The 23,226-nt window shown below is 47.7% G+C and overlaps 2 protein-coding genes across 3 annotated transcripts in view; one reads left to right on the top strand and one right to left on the bottom strand.

Moving 5' to 3' along the window:
* Positions 1 to 12,119, bottom strand: part of inc (BTB/POZ domain-containing protein inc) — a 35,338-nt gene extending 23,219 nt beyond the window's left edge. The window contains exon 1 of one of the 2 annotated variants that reach the window (XM_070523951.1): positions 11,862 to 12,119. In XM_070523951.1, coding sequence (XP_070380052.1) covers positions 11,862 to 12,083 — 222 coding nt within the window. In that variant the 5' untranslated portion in view covers positions 12,084 to 12,119. The remainder of the gene's footprint in view (positions 1 to 11,861) is intronic. The other variant, XM_070523952.1, reaches the window with a different exon arrangement.
* A 747-nt stretch (positions 12,120 to 12,866) lies between these two features.
* Positions 12,867 to 20,004, top strand: ATPsynD (ATP synthase, subunit D). The gene is made up of 5 exons (XM_070523950.1): positions 12,867 to 13,048; positions 13,249 to 13,345; positions 15,549 to 15,620; positions 17,673 to 17,735; positions 19,712 to 20,004. Exons 1-5 carry the CDS (start codon positions 12,927 to 12,929, stop codon positions 19,880 to 19,882), a joined length of 525 nt encoding a protein of 174 aa, XP_070380051.1. The 5' UTR covers positions 12,867 to 12,926; the 3' UTR covers positions 19,883 to 20,004.
* Positions 20,005 to 23,226: the final 3,222 nt, after the last annotated feature.

The raw sequence follows: 23,226 nt of genomic DNA, 5'->3' as shown, positions 1-23,226 counted from the left end.
CTACGGACGACGTTCCGCCGAAGCTTTCACTACATCATCATCGTGAGCCTATCTTTACGTACTTAGAACGACAGAAAGCCGAGCTAGTTCGGTAAGGAATCGTAATGCAAAGAAGGGGTGAGGCGTGCAGACGATATCAGTAATGGTGGAAGTGCGTGCGTGAGTCAGCCTTCGATTACGTCACACGAGGAAGAGATTAAATGCCTTAACAGTTACATCTCTATATCAATAATGGAGGAAGTGCGTGCGTGAGAGCCTTCGACTACCTTACATAAGGAAGAGATGAAATGCTTAACAGTTACCACTCACGTAGACCGGCACGTGTACCCGATTGACACGTGGCGCTACCATTCCAGAGCATGCGCAGATGAGTTTTGTGTCTTCCTTCTTTTTTTCTTCTCAGTGCTTCCTTCAGTTGATAGTCGGCGTTCGTGTTGTCCACTTCTCTTGTGTCCGCGTCTGCACGCCTTACCCCTTCTTTGCATTGTTATTTTTACGTCCACTGCAGGACGAAGCCCTCTCCAAGCGATCTCGCAATTATACCCTGTGTTGCGCTAGCCGATTCCAACTTGCGCCTGAATATTTCCTAATTCTATCATTCCACCCGATTTTCTGCAGTCCTCGACTGCACTTCCTTTCCCTTGGCACCCATTCTGTAACTCTAATGGTCCACCGGTTATCTAGCCTACGCATTACATGGCCTGCTCTGCTCCATTTTTTTTCTCTCTTAATGTCAACTACAATATCCGCTATTCCTGTATTCTCTGCTATATCCGTGAGAGAAACCTTGTGCAGTTTGACACTACCCAGAGCCTCTTTATACCGTTTTCCTTTCGCCCATACGATAGGGGCCTTAATGACATTTGTTAACTGGTCGCCCCTCGACAGATGGCCAACTGGTTAAAGGCCAACTGGTCAAAGGCCAACTGGTTAAAGGCCAACTGCAACGAAATCTCGCTTTGGCTGAATTTGTTGTAAAATTTTATTTACTCATTTATTCGACACTGCGGATTCGAGGTCTAAGCATTAGAAAAACACTATGCGGCTTTGCGTGCCAAAACCACGAACTGATTATGAGGCACGCCGTAGTGGGGGACTCCGGAATAATTTGGACCACCTGGTGTTCTTTAACGCGCACCTAACTCTGAGAACCACGAGTGTTTTCGCATTTCGTCCCCACTGACATGAAGTCCAAGCATGGTGGACAATACAAAGAAATATAAAACAGCGATAAACAACAAAATTAAACAATAACAACGTAGGCACGATAACGTGAACTCGCAGTCTGATCACCTACTTCAGTGAGACAATTCATGTATGGTCTTCGAAAAAGAAAAAGCTTGAACAGGTCAGTACGTGCAAAATATGGCGCGAGTGAGTTTTGTTGGTGGTTCTTGGGCGGGTCCGTAATTAAAAGGTGGTGAATGTGGTGACTTGGGAGACTAAATTTCTGCCATCGTACCTGTAATAGCTGTATGATCGATAGCTTCCATCAATACAGAGGGTGCGTCTAACGCAGCGAATCTGTTAAACATAAACCTCACAGCCTTCCTTTGTTAAAGACCACATAAACGTTACATTTAGTATAAGGGTCCCAGACACTGCATGCATATTCTAGTTTGGCCTAACAAAGAGAAGTGCATGGCAGAGACGTTTAACGTTACCGGGATCCGTTTAAAGTTTAAAGACACCGTCTGTCCTGTAGGACGATCGCTTTCAAAATTCACCTTCTGGCTGCCTCTCGCTTCAACGCCAACGAAGCGGCGAGAACACAGAGCTCGCGGAGCTCCCCCCAGCTCATGCCGCACTCTGCCGATTTCGCAGATCACTTTCAATATACGGGCCCGCGCGTCTCTCTTCAACGCAAAGTATAAGCGGCGAAAACACAGCGCGCGAAGCTATTAGCAGTTGGCGCCCTCGGGTCGGCATGACACACTCTCAAACAAATGTACACCCTTTGGGTCGTATCTTGCCCCACAACAATAATCGTCATCTGTCTTGCTTGCGTTTCCTTTCTTGAAAACGCTGCGCTCGCTACTTTCCTGCCGAGAAAGCACTGTCGTGCTGATAACGCGCATGCCGTTCGTTACAGGAAAGTACCGGGCTCGCAGCGTTAAAGGTAGGAAATGCGGACAAGACAGATAACGATTATCGTTGCGTGGCAGATGTACACCCCAATGGGTGCCACTGTTTTTAGAGTGTATAGAAAAAAAATTAAAAGATGGGGTTTTACGTGCCGAAACCACTTTATGATTATGAGGCACGCCGTAGTGGAGGGCTCCGGAAATTTCGACCCCCTGGGGTTCTTTAAGGTGCACCTAAATCTAAGTACACGGGTGTTTTCGCATTTCGCCCCCATCGAAATGCGGCCGCCGCGGCCGGGATTCGATCCCGCGACCTCGTGCTCAGCAGCCTAACACCGAGTGTCTAGAGCACCACATGTAGGTGTATCGTATGACAAAATGTTCATCCCTTGTTTTTTACGCGCTGGTATTTGAAGATCGTGAGTAACCAACTAGCCCAAATTTCAGCTCTATAGTCTTTCTTTTTTTTTTTAAGCACTGTCGCAGAGCCGTGTGAAGAAGGAGAACGACGTTTAGGTAAGTCCATGCACTGTACTACCTATCATTACCATGCTGGATGAACTGCCGTGCTTGCACATTCGGAAGACACTATAGTGCCAGAATAGGTGGTAGCCAAATCCACGTCCCAGCAACGGCCCGCTCTGGGTAACAAATGCAGATCTCGAAGGTTATGCTTTTGCTGGCTGCATGCGGCGGAAACGATTGATGGCGGCGGAAACACGTCATAAAAGTCAGGTCACGGGCACCACCCTCTAGGGATTTTTGCAGGAGATTCTACGCGCATAATAAACGATGATCACCATTAAAAGTACTATGCTGAGCATAGTCGAATTGGGGCGCGAAGTTGTCGAATTGGATAACGGCGGCATTTCGAGCCAATAAGAGAGTAATAAAGAATAATGAATTAAACAATAATGAATGGAACAATTCCACAACAAGGCGGAATTCGACAATGTCCAGAATAATACGCAGGGTTCCAAACCGTCCCTAATTTAGTGGGACAGTCCCAACTTTTGAGTGAATATGTCCCAGTGCCCCGACTTATAAGTGACCCAGTCGTGACCGTCAAATGTCCCTACTTCTGCATTACTTTTGTACTGAATAACAACAGACCGGACTTCCTCTTTATAAAGACTGACAGCTCGTTTGCGTATTCTCCTTTCTTGCATCCTGTTTCGTTGCCATAAGCGTCAAGGCAGTTTCGTTTTTGCCATGGCTCTAAGTCTGTTGCAGGTACTCACCGTTTCGGAGCACCTCCAACCGTATCGGTAGGCATGTTAGCCATGCAACTACATTGCACCTTTCTAGTTCTAAATCGCGACACGAGTTGGATAGACCCGAACTTCCCGCAATCGTGCTCCAAATGCGGTCACGCGTGCTGCTCCTTCGACCACATGCTCTGGCTGCGCCCGTACAACGCGGGCTCCGACTTTCATAACAAGCCCAAGTGGGACGCCTTGCTGAAGAGCTCGGATTTCACAAACCAGCTACAGGCCGTCCAGAGGGCCCGCGACGTCGGGGAGAGTCACCACCTCCCTGTCCCGGCCGTCGTGGGCGGAGCCACCAACTTGATCGGGGAGCCTTCGGTTCCCCCCAATCGGGTTCCTCAGGAATAAAGTTCTTGTCACTGTCACTGTCATTTGGCTGAAAAATTGTAAAACTTTGTTGCCCGTACAAACTGACGTCGCCACCCTCCCACCGCCCCCGCCCGTCCCAACGACTTCGTCCACACGAACGTTCGCGACCCTGACAGTAACCCCAGGCGGCCGATAGGGCTATGTTATCCATTACGCCTGTCTTGTACACTTGTGTCGTCGACATCTCCGCTTAACCTTCGCACCGTATACAGCCATAACAGAGACTTTTAGCTTGTACGCTATTCCGGTAAACAGGAGCGGTTTGGGCGGATTACCGGATGGTCGGGGCGTAAACGTGAGCGGTGAAGCCGCCTGGTGTTGTAGAGCTCAACCAGACAAACGCATAGCTAAAACTGCAGTAACTCACCATATCCTGCTTCGCCACTCGTGCGAATTTTTGGCAGCGGCGCAATTGTGAACACGATTACGCCACTGTCGAAAATTTACGCCAGCAGCTAAGCAGAATATAGTAATTAGCTCTGCGTTTGTGTGGTTGAGCTTTGCGCCACCAGCTGGCGCCACCAATCTGGCCGCTCACCTTGACGCCCCCGCTGAACCGGAAAACCGCCCGCGCTTGCCCGAATACCGGACACGCTAAAGGTCTCTAATCACGCAAGCCTTACGGAAAACACGGTGACATCACTGGCACTACGAGCATCGCAACGTTTTCTTTAGTGCCAACATCCCGATGCCCCCCTCTCTCTCTCTCGATGTTTCAATCGGAAGTCTGACGCGTACGCAAGTCGTAACTGCATGCGCGTGCGGTTCGTCGCGTTCGACGTACGCGATAGCGCAGCCGCAGGAAATGTGAGGACATCGACGAATTCCGTTGGCGACGCGCATCCGATCCGACCGGGCCAGGATGCTATATCTTACGCCGCGATTTCAAAAAAAAAAAGCCGAGAATTGTTGTCCGATTACGCCGCGATTTCAAAAAAAAAAAGGTATATAAGATGCCGCCGAGAATTGCTGCCCGAGAAACGTGGCCAGAATCGGCGGATGGTATGTGCATGACGTCATCGTCCAAACGTTCTCAATTTATTATTGCAACTGAGGGACAGGAGAGAGAGAGAATAACTTTATTGAATTGGGGAAATGGGGATAGGGGATTAGGAGCTTGATGGGTGGCGCCCCAAGTCAAGGGCTCCACTGGCTTCTGCCGCTAGCCGAACGTGACCAAGAACGGCCTTCTGCACCTTCGGGTCTGAGCTGGCGAGTTGTGCCTCCCATTGCTCCAGTGTGTTGGTTAGGACAGGAGCACGATACGCTCACACAAAACACGCCCGCGCACGCACAACACGCACGCACGACTCGACTTTCGGGGCACAATTTGACCCGATATTTCAAATCTGAAACCACTGTCTCAAAAGACGCCTCTGACCTAAAACCCCTTAAACTTCGTAAAGTAGCGCCACGCTTTGAAGAATGCCGCCTCCTCCTCGCGCGCTCTGGCCGAGGCCGACACCGCGCCGCTATTGGCCTAATAGTGTCACGTGGGCCCTCGCACCGTGTATCGGCGCCATTTTCGCTCGAGAAGCGTCCACGCGTAGTGGCGAGAAGCGCGTGTTGGCGCCGTTGCTACGCTCGAGCAGTGTAGGCGGCGCCACGGTCGACGAGGAGAGAGCGGAGAGCGTGAAAGAGAGGAGAACCGAGCAGGAGTGAAGGCGGAGGAGGAGAGTGTCGCTACTTTACAAGTTTTAAGGGGCTTTACTCTGACCGACTGCCATTCTGACAGGGCTTGTGTGACGTCGAAAAGCGAGGGGCCGGCCATCGGTGTGTCGTCTGCTCGGGAAACATTCCGAAACCATGCGAGCGCCGGCCGTGCCCGATTATTCCTGCTTCCACACGCTACGACACCCAGCGGTGCAGCGCAAGGGGGGTCTTCTCCGCGTCGCACTGTGCCCGAAATTATTTCACTCGCGCGAATAAAAACAGCACGAACCAGAGAACGCCCGAAAAATCTGCCTCGGGCCGACCACCGAGACGCGCATGCGAAACTGAAACCACGAGTATATCGCGCACGGTGACTATGTATGCGCAGAACGCACTCAATTACGTCACCCCTCAGTGTTTCCAGACTGCCGTACGCTTCAACCGCTATATATATATATATATGCACGGCACTGAATGCGCTCAAATTTCGCCAGCTTGCTGTGGGGACGCGCGTATACATATATTTGCTGTCGAGGCTTCCTAAAGCGAAAATACCTGCTCAGAAAGCTTGCGGTAAGTCGCACGTGTAATCTCAAAGAATCACCCAAGAAGCGTGAATGAAAAGAAAAATTTGCGATTTTACTGGACGTACTGAGAGATCAAACAAATCTGGAACATAAAATATGAGCCTTGCTCCTGGTTACCAACTTCCCTAAGTTAACAACCTCGCAAAAAAACGAATGTGCGCATTTGGCGGGATGAAAGATTAACCACAGTGACGCCCATGCTATGCGGAAAAGCCGTTGCTTTCAATATGTGGCACGCATATACACAAAGCAAGTAATCGAAACACTTACACTTCAATTGAGTGGAACCTTGTATATGAATGTGTTATGGTATTACTCTGACTACGTTGTTTCTCTGTCGCGTATAATGCTGGCCCTCAGGCGCACTTAAGCTGTGGTTTTTGCATAGCTTTTATTTAGCCTTCGGACTTTTAATATTTAGTTCTATAGGGGAAAATGAAAAAAATTTTCGAAAGTACATGGCTCCTTTCTGCATTATTTTTAAGCTCTTAGAGCAATAGTGTGCTGAACTGGGCTGGCTGGTGTATTCTTAGACGGTAATTGAACAACCCTTCAGATAGGACGAAGACGACAGACACGGCGCTGACTAAAAACCAGTGTTTGTTGGTTGCTACAGCAATGGTTGTAAAGTTGGGTATAACCAATGGCCTCCCCGTAACTCGATTACCGTGCTCGATCAGCTTCTCTCGGTAAGCAAGCTGCTAATACGTGAACCTTGAAAACGACGCTGCAGCCTTCGCATGCTTTGTCACACAGCGTTGCCAGCAATGCGCAAAAACATATTCACGCGTACCGTGCTCTAACAGAAAGATCTGTTACGCCTGTGTTGCGCGTCGCATGTCTTATACGTTATCATTTCAATTATTCATCGCATTTGCGTGGAGTACAGCATAGTATAAGCGTGTCGGCCGACAAACCACTCCATTTTCATTAAAGGGGGAAAAAAAATATTAAGCCGAGTTAGAGCGACCGATTACTCATCTAAGAAGTCTACCATCGTTTGCTGTGTGCCAGCCAATCTGTGACTTTGTCGCGTTGAAGAACATTGCTGCTGCTCGTTAATTTGAATCGCCGGCACCAAAAGGTCGAGTTGACGTAATTCCCACGTGACCTGCCTCCTTGACGCTTTTCTCAAACTTTGGCTCTCTGTGAATCAGCAGTGCTGACGTCACACGAGTCACAGTCAATTTCCTCACCTACGATAAAGCTCTGTTCTCATTAGGAATGACGAATTCGTCATTACAGGGAGACTACGTTATCTTTCAATCTCGCTCAACTTGAAATTTTAGTTTATTGTCCCTCTATATAGATTTTTCACTCCCTCTAAGGTCAGACCGTACGCCAGCCTTCTGCAGAAAGTCGGTCTGGATTCGACAGCGTGTTCTTGTGCGAGCGAAAACTTGACACGAGGGTTACTCATAGCACGCAGTAGATCCGTTGTTAAAGAAACGTTAATGAATAATACAGGTCCCCTACGTACACTTCTGATCGCGATCGGGGCCGATCCGGATCGGATTTCTTGGTTTCCATCAACAGTGGTGGCTGCTACACGTTCCGACGATACGGATCGAGTTATTATCGTCTGCTTATCGTCTGCTCTCAGAAGTGCGAACTTGGACAATATTTCAATTTCACAGCTTACTATACTGCTGATAAAAAGTTGTTTTTGTTAAAAAGGCTTTTTTTTAGCGTTTTCAGAATACTGTGCCGGGCGCAGACGTCAGCCTGTGATCACGATCCGACCGTGAGCGTATAGCAGCATGCGGATCCAGATCGAGAATCAGGATCAGCTCCGGGCCGACCGGATTAAAAGCGACCGTGTGACACCGGTATAATCCGGAGCGGGAAGAAAGAAATGACATTTCACCCGATAACAGTCGAACACCCCGCGGTTTAAGGCTACAAAGCAACACTCGGTCTACATGAGACACGCAGTCTTAGTGGAGAGCTCCGCGTTGAATTTGACCACCTGCCGTTCCTCTAACGTGCACCTGAATGTGTGCACACGAGCGTCCCTTCCATTTCGCCACCCATGCAACGGCAGCGAGGTCGCCGCTGCCGGGAGTCGTGCCCGCGACCTATAGCGTTCGGCCGTAAAAGGCCACCGAGCCGCCCCGGAGGGTCTAGGGTATACCTGCGTACGCGTCCGTCTTTCCCGTTACGCCGACAAGTGCGTGCGTGAGTCAACCTTCGATTAGTTTACATAAGGAAGAGATTAAGTGTCTTAACCGCTATCTGTCACGTAGACCGGCACATGTGCCCGACTGACACGTGGTGATGCCATTCCGGAGCTTGCGCGGATGAGTTTTGTGTCTTCTTTCTCTTTTCGCCTCAGTGCTCCCTTCAGTTGATAGTCGGCGCTCGTGTTGTCCACTTCTATTCTCTCGTGTCCTCTCTGCACGCCTCACCTTTCTTGCATAATGAATCCTTACCAACTAGCTCAGCTTTCTGTCGTTCTAAGTCACCGCCAAGTCGTCAGGCCGCCTCCACACACTAGTCTACCACCGCTCGATCGAATTCCAGCGGCCATGCGCATTGAGAGCAGGAAGCACTATAACCGCTGCACTCTCGAACAGCTTTGGCGCTTGAGTGTGCATAGCTTAACACACAGGCTCCGAGAGTCTGTGTGTTAAGACACCGACTAACAGAGAGACTCCGAGAGTCTGTGCGTTAGCGCTTCCCTTTCTACTAACGTGCAAGCCAAGGGGAGACGTAGACAGAACTGTAGAGAAGAGGGAAGAGAAGAGGCAGTTCCCATACAAGGGGGAAGGGGGGGTTTAGTGAGAAGGCAAGGAAACCCTACTACTATAGTACTGCGGTTGCGGGGAAACTGGATAAGCTTAAGTTCAAGGTACGGTACAGTACGTTCCTGCCATTTCTGAAAAATGAACACCACGCAAATATGTCAAGCGGACAATTTACGCAGGCCGTGCAGAAAAGCAGAGCCGCGTTAATTAAAGCGCACCGCAGGGTCCGGGCGACACTACGAAAGCGGTCGACCGTCAAATCAACAGTTCGGTGACCGCCACGGTAGCTTTGCGGCTATGGCATTGCTAGAGGTCCAGGATTTGATCCCGACCACGGCAGCCGCATTTAGACGAGGGCGAAATAGAAAACGCACATGAACTTAGATTTTGGGACACGTTAAAGAGCATCACGGTGTCAAAATTACTCCAGAGTCCGCCACTACGACGCGCCTCAAAATCCGACTGTGGCTTTGGCACGTACTAGCCCCACAATCCAATGCAAGTTCAACACTTCTGCCACGATGCGACGGGCCATGTGAGGCCATGGCGATGCTCAACCCTCTCAGAGGTTATGAAATACGACGCTGAACAACGTCTCAAGCAAACACCTCTCCCTTTGTGTTCTGTGTACTACGCAGACAAACAGCAGTGGTGCACGAAAGGTACCGTTCAACATCAACTCACCACTCTCGTGTTAGCCTAAACGTTGAAGAAATTAAACTCTCGCCGTCAACATCACCGCTAATTGTCATCAATCAAAGCAACTGGCACGACGCTGGATCTATAAAGTACGTGCTAGTCAGGAATGCCCACCACTAGGTCCCAGCGACAGTTACGATCGTACGGCCCCAGTTGCTGCGGCCTTCACAACCTTTGGTGACAGATTATGCGTTTAAATTGCAAACCACAACGTACATGAATTGTCTGATATACTAGGATATATATATATATATATATATATATATATATATATATATATATATATATATGTGTGTGTTGCAAAGCCTTTTTCAACCCTGATCACGTGAACATGAAGAGCGAAGATTTGCCGTCAACGTTCCGGCCTGTCACGCGGCTCGTGTGACGAGACGAGACCCTATCAGATCCGTCAGCGAATGTACGACAATGTCCTTTTTATGCGAAGCATATTACGAGGGCTCAACCCAGCTCCTCAGGCGCGGCGGTGACCATGAAATCACGTGACACCGTGACGTCACGACAGAGGAGAAGTGGCTTTGGCTCAACTCTTGCAAGACGGGCTGGGTGGGAATCGAACCAGGGTCTCCGGAGTGTGGGACGGAGACGCTACCACTGAGCCACGAGTACAACGCTTCAAAGCGGTACAAAAGCGCCTCTAGTGAATGCGGTGTTGCCTTAGAAACGCGCTGTTTCTAAGGCGTGCGTCTCTTGCTCAGGCGCACATTTCGTTGCCGCGCCGAACGCTGCTTTGCTCGACGCTCACCGCGTCCAATGCGGGGCGCGTAGTCGCTGCCCTGCAGCCCATTGTCTTACACCCCTTGGCGGGTCGACGGGAACGCTGTCGCGTTCCACTCTTGAAGGCGAAGAAGTAATGCATGAGTTGTTTCTTCGTCTAGCCGAACCAAATATAGCCAAGCAACAGCAGTTCACCAGGCTAAACAGTGGTTCAACAACTAAAATAAAGGCTAGTATGCTTCGCATCCTGGGCTTAACCTTACCTAAGCCACAGCCATTTTTTTTCCTTTTTCTATTTTGTCTTTCTTTTCCGAGTCATTTTACTCGGACATCTGAACGCATTGCGTATCACGTCGTCTGTCTTACGTAATCGGCGAGTTCTCGTAGGTTAGAAAAACAATTTAATTCTAACTCGCTGTTCTTCGTAACCCGAAAACTTACAACGCCCTTAACTATGCATTACAGCTATTTCTTTTTTTCGTCGGGAACGTATTTATCATCGTTTGTCTTTTTCTTTTTGTTTTCGGAGCCAATTCCATTGCGACCTCTAGCTGTGACAGTGTCCATCAAATGTGACACACCAGGCGCGATGTTGAGCGTTCACCGATTTTCCGAGAATCCTTGGATGACGTCTTTTTTTTTTTCGCTTTCTTCTGAAGGCCACCATCGCGTTCTTGCGTTCTTGTTGTCTGGAAGCCACCGCACCGCAAAAACACACACACACACACACACACACACACACACACACACACACACACACACACACAGCAACAGGCATCGCAAATCTCGTTTGCTTGATACCGCGTTCGACACACGTGCATCCGTACAACTACATTAGCGAGAAAGCGTGCCATGACATGCGACAAAAAAAAAAGAAAGCTCTAATTTTACGCAGCGGAGGTCATATGGCGCAGACGAAACCTTTTGAAAGAGTAGCTGGGAACACCGATTCGTGTTCATGCGATTCATGTTAGTACGTAACCAGCATTTTTTTTTTTTTTCCACCGAGAAGTTTAGCCTCTCAGTACGCTTTTGTTCGGAGGTAAAGTGAGCTTATAGTCACTACATCGGCCCTTGAAAAACCCATTGAGTGCTCGCTTTCACATTACTGGAAGATCGACGGTACAGTACACAAAACGCATCCAAGCACGCCTACAGCAAAAAGGAAGTTTTGTTTCCGACATACCCGCCTTGACGGGCGATGGGAGAAAAATAGAAAGTGAAACGAAACAACGCCACCGGAACAATCAAACACAGAATACACACAACCGACCGCAGGCATGGCTCATCGAGTCGCTGGGCTTTTTAAGGCACGTCACTTCGATTGGCGCTGCGTGACCGGTTGGCCACAAGACGCAAAACTCCGTAACATCCCGCAGACAAAAAGAAAAAGAAATCGTTCAATGCGAGCCTGCAGGCGTCACCGTCAAGTGGGGGGACGATTTCACGGCCGCAGACGAGCTTTTTTACTACGGCTTAGTGTTCAGAGAAAAGCCGGCGATCAAATAGTAAATCGGAAACGCCACAGGCCGCCGATAGTCGAAACTACGACGATTCTTTTTTTTCTTCGCATGAAACAGCGGAACCTAGAAAGACCGGGCAACCGACATAAGTGTTGAGTGAGTTACGGAATCGGAAAATCGAAAACTGCGAAACGGCGTGTCGGAAAATAAATGGGGAGAAAGCGGCGACAAGAAAACGCGAAGCCAGAGTACGCACCTTGTCAGAGTCGAGTTCGGGATCCTCTTGGCAGAGACGGTAGAGGAACGACTTGGGATCGCGACACAGAGTCGTGCGCGTCGTCAAGAAGCAGGTGCCGCCGACGTTGAGTTTGACCCACTGCGTGTTTTTGGACTGCTTGGCCGCGCTGGACTTGGCGTTTTCCGTCGCCGACGAGACATCGCCGTTGTCGGACGCGGAGTTCATGCCCCTACCCGCCATCTTGAGAGACGAACCCCCTATGCGAGCGAGATTAAAGACGGTGACGCTAGGCGTCGCCGATGTCGACAGCGCTGTTTTGACTGTTTCTTTTTTTCTTTGCCTTTTTTTGTTATTTGTGTGGTAATCAAAGTTACGGGGAGTGGGTATAGCGTTTTCGACTTAATTTTAAAAAATCAATTATTGGGATGAAAAAAAAAGGTTACGCTAATAAATACACTGAGACCGCAATGAAGTGTCACTATTGTTGTCGTGTTCTTGTCTTGTTGACCCTTTCTTTTCATTTTCTTTCCTATGATTATTTTTAGCGATTTCGATAAGGAAACAGGAAGTTCAGTGTCGTCTGTTTGGTGAATGACTGGTTGTGTAGTTCACGGACCTCTTCGAAGTAAGCTTGTAAGCGCCTCGAACATACCCGCAATAGGTGGTACTCCATTACATTAAAACAGTAATATGCTCGTGAAAACTACAGGTTAGATAAAAACGATAAATTTACAATGTGACATCGCTTTTAACAAGTGTTTTTTCTATAATGTCCACAGCCTTAGTCCCTCTCAACTAGTTTCGGTTCCGGCCTTCAAAGTAGCCGTAACAGTTCAATCAAGGACAACGACATTTACTTATTGGGCAAGTTAACGTAGTCATTACCGTATTCTACGCCATAAACTGTAACCACGGTGACTATGACCAAATACTAAAAGTAGCGTTCTCTGACAACCATAGAGTTTCTCACTACATTACCTGACAACATCCCACACGCTGCGGCTCGGGATTCGTCGCAGACTACATCGAGCCGAGCCCGGTCTAGTCTAGCCGTCGTCGGTCGATCGGTCACCTTGCGTGAACATGGCTGCTCGAAGGATCTCCAAGTCTGCTGTGGACTGGGCCGCCTTCGCCGAACGTGTGCCTCCCAACCAGAAGCAGTTCTACCAGGCCCTCAAGGCGAAGTCTGATGGCTACCTTCGCAGGTCGGTGCGCCCATGGCCAGGAGCTCCTTCTCCCGATCTTGAGTCGCCCCCGGCCTCCTCGCCGACTCGTGGGGGTCAACAGTTTTGCGTCGTCGTTTCTCTATTTTTCTCTTGGGTGTGCCGACTAGTTGCCGCAGGGCTATACAGCGGGACGATGAATTTGCGCGCTGTTGTATCTCTGACCAGATTTTCTTTTTCAGGGTGCTCAGCATGCCGGAGAACCCGCCTCCAATCGACTTCGCCATGTACCGGGCCAAATTGGGGAACCCGGCCCTTGTTGAACAGTTCGAAAAGTCGGTGAGTGTGCGTCAACGTGCCTGAAATTGGGTGGCAGAAGTGGAATAGGCCAGTGCGACGCAATGCGTAGTGGGCACCGAGGGATAAGTGTAAACGTAGTCTAGGCTGCTCAAGGGTCGGTTACAACGAATACCAGTTCTACTGAAATCTTCAAGGGGAAGGCAGTTTCATAAAAGGAAAAGATTGTCATCTGCCCGGGTGTAGCATGAAGCTGCAAAGGACACCCGTCGGGATTCTCGGAAAGAAAGCTTCACAGTTGAAGAAAAAGTTCGTCCCGGTCTTGGGAATCGAACCTGGGACCAAGGCCTTACCGAGGCAGTCGCCTAAATGTGTGAGCTAACCAGGAGGTGAGATGCGGGCTTACGTAGCAGCTTCGTGTTAGTGTCAGGTTGGTGACAATGATACTTTTCCGGGTCATCTATAGAGCCGTGTTGAATGATTTCGCAATGAAAAAAGATGGACCTAGTTCAAGATGAATAGGAAGGCTTTGTTAGCGAAGCACCCGTCATTCAACACAGCTTGATCAGTCTGTTGGTGAGTGTTGCAGAGCTGTTGCAGCATATCAGACAGGATCGATTTGCGTCATCAAAATCGACCGAAAGGAATTGACACAGTTCAATCCATGCAATGTGACAAACATATGTTGCACAGACGACCGCAGTTCTATCTACGGTGCCTCAGCAATGTGCTGCGAGTAAAAGGCATTAGTTTTAATGCAAAGCATTGTCTGAACAATCTCTCTGAACTTTCTTCTTTCTATGGCGCCCAGGTATCCTCAATTGCACAATAATAGTAAGGCAAAATTTAGTGTCCAATAGTGGGATTCAAACCCTAGGTCCATCAGCACAGCAGCCCAGTGCTTTGACCTTCAGGCCACAGACGCACGCATGGCTGTGGAGAATAACAACCTTGCCAGACCTTCTCTCTTGCAAGCTAGTGATTCAGGACGCATCGCCCGTGCGCCCTGTAACATGGCAACCTCTTGCACCACCTTTGGGATTGGCCCAGTTTGGCCAGCAGACCCAACACACAGCAGATGCTGCATCTACTTAAGTCTCCACTTCAGGCAGAATGGAAGCAAATAAGAAAAAAATAGTAACGACTTCTTGGATGGCAGAAGACCTTGCCCAGGCTCTTTGCAAAGGAGGGCATGTTGGCTCACCACTGCAAGTCGATTGTCGTCTTGACTCTCCAGTAACTCCCTAGCACCTAGTAATTCTCTAATCTCTTGGGTCTTACGTCTTGACTTTGCTTTCACTGACTGTTTTCAGTTAAATAAACAAAGACATTCTATGTACCTTTCTTGAATTTTTTTTTCTTTTCAGTTTAAACCGAAGACACTGAACCCTAGTTGAAAGGCAAGTTTATCCCATGAAGCAGAATAATTGACGAAGTTTTACTGGCACCTGGTGCAGTAGCCCAGTGGCTATGGTGTCGCGCTGCTGAGCTTGAGGTTGTGAGTGCAATCCTAGCTGTGGCAGCCACATTTTGTTCGAGGGCAATATGCAGAAATGCTCATGAACCCTGCTTAGGCTTCATTTTGATGGCAGCCAAAAGGGTAGGCGACAGTGAGAAGAAAAGCGCGCAGGACAAGCTCTGCACTACTAACTGACAGTTCATTGCAATCTGCTGCAAGGAATAAATACAGAAAGTAAGCCCGTCTGCTTGCGTGCCCTCACTCTACTGGCTCAGGCCAAATCTTTAAGGATTTCGCATCCAAGCAGGTTGATAATGCGAAATTGGCATTGCTAAAAGATTTAACCTAAACCAGTAGTGTGGGGGTGGGCAGGTGGATGGGCTGCTTTCTGTATTTGAATAAACTGTCAGTTGGTAGTTCAGCATTTGTCCCGTGTGTTTTATTATTCCCCCTGCTTCGCAGTTCCTTTCACGCTGCCGTCACAATGAACTTGAACGAACTCGCCCAGTTTCACACCCTGGCACATTGGGTGCAAATCCAAGAAACCCGTGTTGTCAAAATTAATCTGCAGTGTCCCATTATGTCATGTCTGATGATCAGATCGTTGTTTTTGGCATGTGAAACCCCGACATTTAATAATTTTAAATTTTAACTGGCTTCACTGCTGATGGGGCGTTTCTCCTGAAAGGGGCGACACCTATGTGGGCATAATGCCTGCCGCAGGTTCCAACACTGAAGTTGCTCATTGTCATTGCTCCATTTTTGTTTCCTTTTGTTTCTTTTCAGTACAAGGCCTTCAGTGTTCCCTTCCCTAAGGAGCACGTGACACCTGATATTGATGCTCAGGAACAGAGTGCGGTGAGTACTACATCCTTTCTTATCATTTTTCTGGTTTTAAAGGATGATAGATTGGGCCAGTTAGTAGCATTCCGTAATGTTGTAACAAACAGTATGACCTCAGACAGGGATGACCACCAACTTCCAAGTAAGGTTTATCTTGAAAATGTGATGTATACAGATTATCAGAAAGTAGTGCCAGCAAGAAGGCCAAGAAACTTGCCTGATGCCATAGGGTTGGCCGCTTGCAGGTTTTTTCGGACATTAACCTTGCACTGTCACCAAGCCACGTGCACGAAATGTCCAGCCCTCATGTGCCTAAGGAAACACTACCTTATGGCTTATCCCATTCCAGAACAGTAAACAAAGCAGTCGCGTCTCTTCGCTTAGAACCAGATCTGAAAATCGCGTGACCACTGTGCCAAAAACCAGTTTCAGCGGTCGGTTGAAACTGGGCAGCCGGAATGTACAGGTGGGGATAAGATATTACGGGACTTGCCACGATGTGCCGAACTGCATTCCTGCACCCTCTGACGAAGCAAGCACCTGGTGCTGAGACGTGGCGTTATGCATGTCCTTTCCTGCTCGTGCGCTACTGATATGCCCACTTGTGGCCATCCTGCAGTCGAAATTGCGATCAGTGCAAAACATTACACTATGATCGAGAGCAATGTCTGTTTTGGCAGTTGAGACATGGCGGGTGAGACAGCGCTTTCCTAGAAGTATTTGAAGTGAGAAGGATTTCCGTTTGCCTGCCAACTGCCACGAGTTAATGGCATCATCATTTCAGTCTGAATGCTCTGCTACTAAATGGCACCGCACTCCTGGAAGACTAATTTCCTGAGGGTGCAATTAGAAGTGAAGCGTATGTTTGGCTCCCTCGAATTTTGAATATGGTGGTGCAGGGTGAGGCGACTGCAGTGACAATGGCTGCCTTCTTAATGCCACAATTATGGTGTCTTTGGACTTTTCATCACGTCGAGCAAACAATTAGAACAGGGAAAGCCAGTCATGTGTGGAGCTTCACCTTAGTACCAACAATTGCAAGAAAGACTTTTGAGCCTCTGGCAACCTCTGTCACATATATGCGGTGCAACAAATATGCTTTGCCACCGGCGCCTCTGCAATTTCGTTTACATGCTGTGCCAGCAATGAAGCATCGCCTTGAGTAAATAGAAGCAAAGCACCCTTCTCTTTCAAGAAATGTTGTTCTGTAGACGGTTTCTGTTGCCTTGCCTGTCTGCAACTAAAAGAGCGGGAGGAAATAATTGATTGTAAAAGACAGCAGAAAAGAAGAAATGAAATGTTGACATTGCAAGAATGAAAGCTGTTTGCAAAGAATCGCTCATTAAAAAGAAGTTAGGGAAATCTTGGAGGTTCTCCAAAAAAAAAAACAATATTTGCATGGAAAGGGTTAGAACAACAAAAACGTTGAACTTGTTGGCAGGGATTCATGTTAAAAAAAAAAAAAGTCAGGTGTGCAGGCACAGATACAAGAAGAGAAACGGCCGACACGTGCTGGTGCTTGTGCTGTCCGTTTCTCTCTTGTGTCCATGATTGCTAGCCTGACTTTCTTTCTGCAAATATGTAAAGGGTTAACCTCCCCTATCCTTTCCTTGGCTTCTTTGTGTGTTAGTTTTGTTTGGCTGCAGGGCTAGTCAGTGCGGGATTATTGAATGACTGTTTCAGCACAGTGCGTTGGCTAGCTAGTTGGTGCGAATACATAATTACTTCGTTTAGCGCAAAACAACGGACACAGGAGAGACGACAGGACAAGGCACTACTCTCAACTGACATCACTTTATTGCATCACTCCTTTATAGAGAGCAGAATCTAGAAGTTGATCGGATGTTGGTGGTACCTGCACATAATGCTCACTGTGCGTGTTCTTCTATATTCTCCTCTTTGAAAGGAGTGATGCAATAAAGTGATGTCAGTTGAGAGTAGCGCCTTTTCCTGTCGTCTCTCCTTGTGTCGATTGTTTTGCACTAAACAATTATGAAAGACTGTTTGTTTGTGCTGTTTGCTTTTATTGGCTTGTTTAATCACAAGGGTTTCTTTTTTTGTCTGCAGAAAAAAGAGGTGGAAAATTTCATCTCCGAATCGAACAACCGCATTGCTGGATACAAGAAAGAGGTATACAGTAGTTTTTTTTTTTTTTCTTCACAACAAATCGTATGGTGACCTGCGTTTGACTTTGAAATTTTCAAGCTCACCACTGCTTAGTTCCTGCTCAGGTTTTATAGCAGTAGTATCACATATTTTGGCCCAAGTCGTGCAGTAAAACATTTTTCCTTGCATGTCTAGTTCTCTGTTTTCCAGTTCTCTAGTTTTCATAAGAGAAAATGAGTGGTAATTTGTTCCCACTTGAAAAAAATAGAGAAGCTACAATTGCATGGGTTGACAAGGCCCTCAATTGAAGTCTGTTATGGGGTAGACAAGGGCCTTCTGGTGAGGGTCCAGACCCTCACCAGAAGGCCCTTGTGTCTGTTTGAAGGCCTTTGTGCACTTTGCAGCATAGCCTGCTCCACTTGAAGTGAAAAGGCAAGAACGGTAGATTGAAGTGGAGCAGACTTCGTCACAGGGACGGTTGAAGGCCTTCAAGGTGATGGTCCAGATTTCTTGTCTTTCTGCTTGAAGGCCTTTGTCCAGCTTACGATGAAGCCAGCTCCACTTCCGGTGAAAAGGCAAGAGCCCTCAATTGAAGTGGAGCAGATCTAACTGCCCGTAGATTATCGACAGCACAGCTGTTTGAAATTAACTTGGTACATCACTTATTGTCGCTGTTGGAGGCCTCCTTTATCATTGTCGACAGCCCAGAGCATCTCATCTTCGGCATCGTCTATGGAACTTGAGAGGCCCCATTTCCTAAGCATCTCGGAGAACATGGAAACTGAACCACTTCGTTCAGTTATGGCGTACACACACACATGCGTGCATGACTTGTTTTCGCCAGTGCTCTTCAGTTGCGAAAAAAAAAAAAAGCCTTGGACCTTAAGCTGCGGTTGAAGTGAGCCATCTACATAACCACAGTGACTACAATTTGCTTGAGTTTGCCGGCTATGGGTACAGATGACCACTTCGGCTAACGCACTGCAGTGTTTGGTGCGATGTTAGCAATGGCGAAAGAATCATTCTTCCTTTATGTAATACTTATGGCCAGTAACAAACTATTTTACTAGCTTTGAGCTGGTCATTCAGTGATAAGTTTTCATGATGAAAGGTAATACGAATGACTACACACAAACTCAATATTCAGTTATAAAGAATCGCGAGACAATGCACAGAGCATCCTCCTGCCACCTTAACTTTCTCTCAGTGAAATCTCCAGCACCTTGAAATAAAATTAATATGCAACTCTAGTGCATTTATTGGTGCTCCATCATAAATTTTGACTGAAAGATCCATAGCTTCTAGAATGTACCGCAGCTTAAGGGCAGCATGAAGGGACATTACCTGGGCCCGCTCGCAACAGCATTTGTTGCGACATATCCACACCTAAAGTCTATATACATCTCACACCGTGGAGCTCATCTAACTAAGCTGATCAAACTATCACACATGCGCTAACCTCTCGTTGCCATTCACTTCTATCACTTGTGGGTGTCTGAGAACACATCTTGGTGGGAATTTTGTTGCGACTGTCTTGATGTGCACAGTTGTAGTGTCAGACTTGGCAATGTGTATGATAAAACCTTGATATAACGCGCATGGGTATAAAATGTTATCAGATATAACGAAGTAGGTCTAAAATGTCTCTCGGTGATATCAGAGTGTAAAGAATACATGCTTTTAACAAATATTGGATGTAACAAAGGTATTTTCATGTCAGATGCGATTTTGCTATCATGATGTTTGACTGTGCCGGCAATTTTGTAGTCAAACTTCAATATAACAGTCAAACCTTGATATAATGAATTATAAGATGTAGTGAAGTAAATCTGAGATATTTCTTGCCATTATCAGCATGCAACAAATACATGCCTATAACGAGCATAGGATATTACGAAGGTATCTCTGTGTCGGATGCAGCTGTGATAACGAGGCTTGATGGTAATAGCTTCGATTGTATTCTAAAGCTACCCGTATCCCTGACTGCCCCTTCTATGCAGTTGGCAAGGTTTGAGGCCATGATTCCAGCATTACACATGACCATGGAGGACTTTGTGGATTACTTCCCCGACCAGAAGATCGACGTCGACAACCCGACGTACTGGCCCCACGACGGCAGCACCGACTTTGATGACAGCTTGGACTATGCAGACAAAGGCGAAGACCACTAGGAGGCAGTCCACTATGCATCTGGCACTATGACAGCTGTGCGCTTCATTTAGTGTGGCCTCATCAGCTTGCCAACTTATAAGCTGAGCATTACGAAAAGATTGAAGTAAAAAGGTTTATGTTAGCAGCAGTCTGCGTGTGGTTATTGTTAGCCAGGATGCACATCATTCTAAAACTGCACAAGCGTAGACATCAGGGTTATTCAGAGGATAAGTCAATCAAATCACAGAGAACAGTGGAAAAGCACCCGACAACATACGCTTATGTAGAATGAACTGCAGGCGTCTTCTCCTAGGCTGTTCCAGGTAATGGATCCAACACCACTTTCTTCTTTTCACCCATTGTTGTCACGCCACCAAGAAGGAACTAGAAAAAGTCACGTGGTACTGACCCGAGCTGAGTGAAGTGCGATTATATGCCCACTGGTTGTGCTGCCGATGCACGTTGGTGGAGTGAGAGTAAACTGTTACAGGCTTACTTATAATTTTAATCCCCGCCATCATTGCCGGTTGCCGCTGCCGCCGTCAATGTTGGCCGCCAGAATGCCAGAGTGCCTTGCAGGAATTTGGTTAAGAAATACAGTTGCTGTGCCTCTCGACAATTCAAACTGTGCCCCCACCACCCCCGCCTTAGTGTCATTCAAAGATTCTACCATTCAGCCGCTGTGCTATGCCACATCAGCGCAGAATACTGTGCTTGCCCTCTTAAAGGTGCTAATAATTGATTTTTTTTAATGACTGCTTTTTTATGGCACCACAAAACGCTCGTCTTCGGTAGTGCATACACCTGTAGCAGTTACTTCCAAATGCACGTCGAAATTTTGTAAGCAGAATTTTTCGATCCGAGCAAAAAAAAAGAAAAAGATGGAGTCGCGACACCAGCAACACTGAGAAGTGAAAGCGATGCCTACAGCCCACCTTGCCAGTTGGGAAAGCAGGACAACGGGTGGATTTCGCAGGAGTCCGCAACTTTCATTAACCGTCTGCATTTTGTCTGTTTCGAACCCCTTCCAAGAGTAAAACACTACTGTGATAAGTTGCTGCATCTTTGGCTGCTGCAAATCCTAGTGCTAGTCGGCTGCAATGTGGCGCCCTCATTTGGCGGTGGGTGCAAGTTCTTGCAGCACCACTGGGGCCTCACGAGAACGGACCACAGCGTGCGCCGCCAAATCTCTGAAGACCATGATGCCACTTTTATGTTTGTAACAATCGAACATTTAGCTGCGCATAGTAAGCTGCAGAACACGATTATGATAGAAAAAAAGTATTGCGTTTCAAAATTTATGAAAGGCCGAGGAGCTCCACACACTAATAGAAGGTCGTACTATAGGGCATTCTGTATTTTGCCGTGCTATGAAGGTGCCAAAGGTCATTTTTCGCAATTTGTTTTGAAGAATTAAAAATGTAAATCCTGGTTAATGACGAAAACGGGGCTTGTTTTAGACAATACGAGAGGCAATCTTTCCATCAGTGGGGGGCCATCTTTATTCATGTTTTAAACTCTCTGACCTTTTAAGCATGCGCTAAAAGTGTTTGGCTGATACCACACACTGCAGCTTACCTATAAACTAGTGCTAAGGTGGAATAATCTAAACAAGGGCCACGCTAAGCAGCAGAAGGCAGGATTGAATAAGGAAGGAGAAAAAAAAATTGTCTAAATTTCTCCCTCACCAGGGACAGCCACCTCCATAATTGACTACTGCAGTCTTCACTCAAAAGCTTTCTTCACAAAAGGCGATTGCTCCGCATGGTACTGTGAATGTTTGCTCCAACCATATCACACAAAACTGTGCAATTCCTTGCTGCACATATTCCGCTAGCTGTTGTGTTGGTAGCTTACACTGGCGTCGGATGCATCACGTCGCGTCCGGTCGCGAGGGAAAAAAATTCCGGACAAAAAGCTTCTGGAACCCAATTGCTTCCTACAACGAGGTTCCTCTCCTGCCAGAATGGGAAATGCAAGATCCGTTCATGCCAGATATCGGCAATAGAGTTTGGAGGAGGCTGGGGTGCAAGCTGTGTGTTCACTTTGCCTTCACACTGACCTGCGAACAAAGGCAGCGAGGCCTTGCAAGTTTCTATAATCTCCGTCCAATATGGCCCACGGCACAGTGGCGTATCCCATTCACCATAGTTGGTGTGAACTCGTTACGTGCCATGCACATGTCCCCAAGTTCATTGCGCTAATAGTTGCTCTTGTAAATACTGTAAAATGCAACAAATAGTCGCTATTTACTGTTATTCTCACTTCATACTTTTTCCAGTTTTTTTATTCTCTCCTCCTCCAGTAACAATGTAAATCAGTGATGAGAAAATGCACACAATAAACGGTTCCAGTGCATGCATCCTATGCCAGGGGCTGTTCTGTGCAATGCACCCAACCCCACTTGATTTTGCAGCTGTAATACTGTTACGTAAAATGCCGGAAAAGAAAAAAAAGTTGCAGTTCCGCTCATAACAGCCCAACAAGATGTAGGCAGCTCGTGTCTAACAGTGACACAAGCTATTACTTGTGGTTGTTGGGAGAAAAGAAAAAAGGAATAGAGCTCTGCACAATCTAAAAAACCACCCGGTATTGCGCACTAGTGTCAGGGTTGTCCTACCAAGTCACCATGTTTGATTTCATTCTCCAGGATCAGCGCCAGTTCACACTTAGACACATCAAAGTGTGAGGACGTGGGCAAAGAGAGCTGTTGCATTAAAAAAAAAAAAGATGAGAGAGAAAACATTTATTGAGTGCTTGATGGGGTCAAAGGTGGCCAGAGGGGCAAGAGACAGCCCTTCCAGTCCATTCCCTTAGATGTTGACCAGTTCTTGTAGTCTTTGGCGTCCGCAGCCATCCAATTGGCCCAGAGCTGATCCTCTGGGTCCCTGCTGGGCAGCATAGCCTCCCACTCGTCAGCACTGGTAATGGTGAGTGTAAGATGGGTGCCATTTTTGCGAGTGTGCGCTACCTCAGGGCAGGAACAGATAATGTCATGTAGGTTGGCAGGGTGGTTACAGAGCAGGGAGTAAATTTCGGAGTAGATGCGATGGTGGAGCTTAGGGTTAGGGAAGGTGTTGGTTTGCAGTAAGCAGCATGTGGTAGACTATTCTTTGCTGAGCGAACGGTGAGGGGTGGGGGGGGGGGGGGAGGGGGTATTTCAAGCGCGCCTTGCGATAAGTATTGGAGGATGTCGAGGTAAGTGATCATGCGGTCCCTGGCCTGCGGCTCGTGCAGGTTGTCTGATGTGACCGCGAGGACCCGACTCTAGGACCGATTGCCGCTCTCCGCCAGAAATGGCGTGTGAGCCCGGAGTGCATATTCTTGGGTGGCGCTGCGAGCGGCTTTGCTGCCAGCGAGACTG

This window comes from Dermacentor albipictus, chromosome 8 (genome assembly GCF_038994185.2).
Source record: "Dermacentor albipictus isolate Rhodes 1998 colony chromosome 8, USDA_Dalb.pri_finalv2, whole genome shotgun sequence".
Taxonomy (NCBI): domain Eukaryota; kingdom Metazoa; phylum Arthropoda; class Arachnida; order Ixodida; family Ixodidae; genus Dermacentor; species Dermacentor albipictus.
The sequence above is the reverse complement of the archived record's forward strand: the minus strand, read 5'-3'. Positions and strand labels throughout refer to the sequence as shown.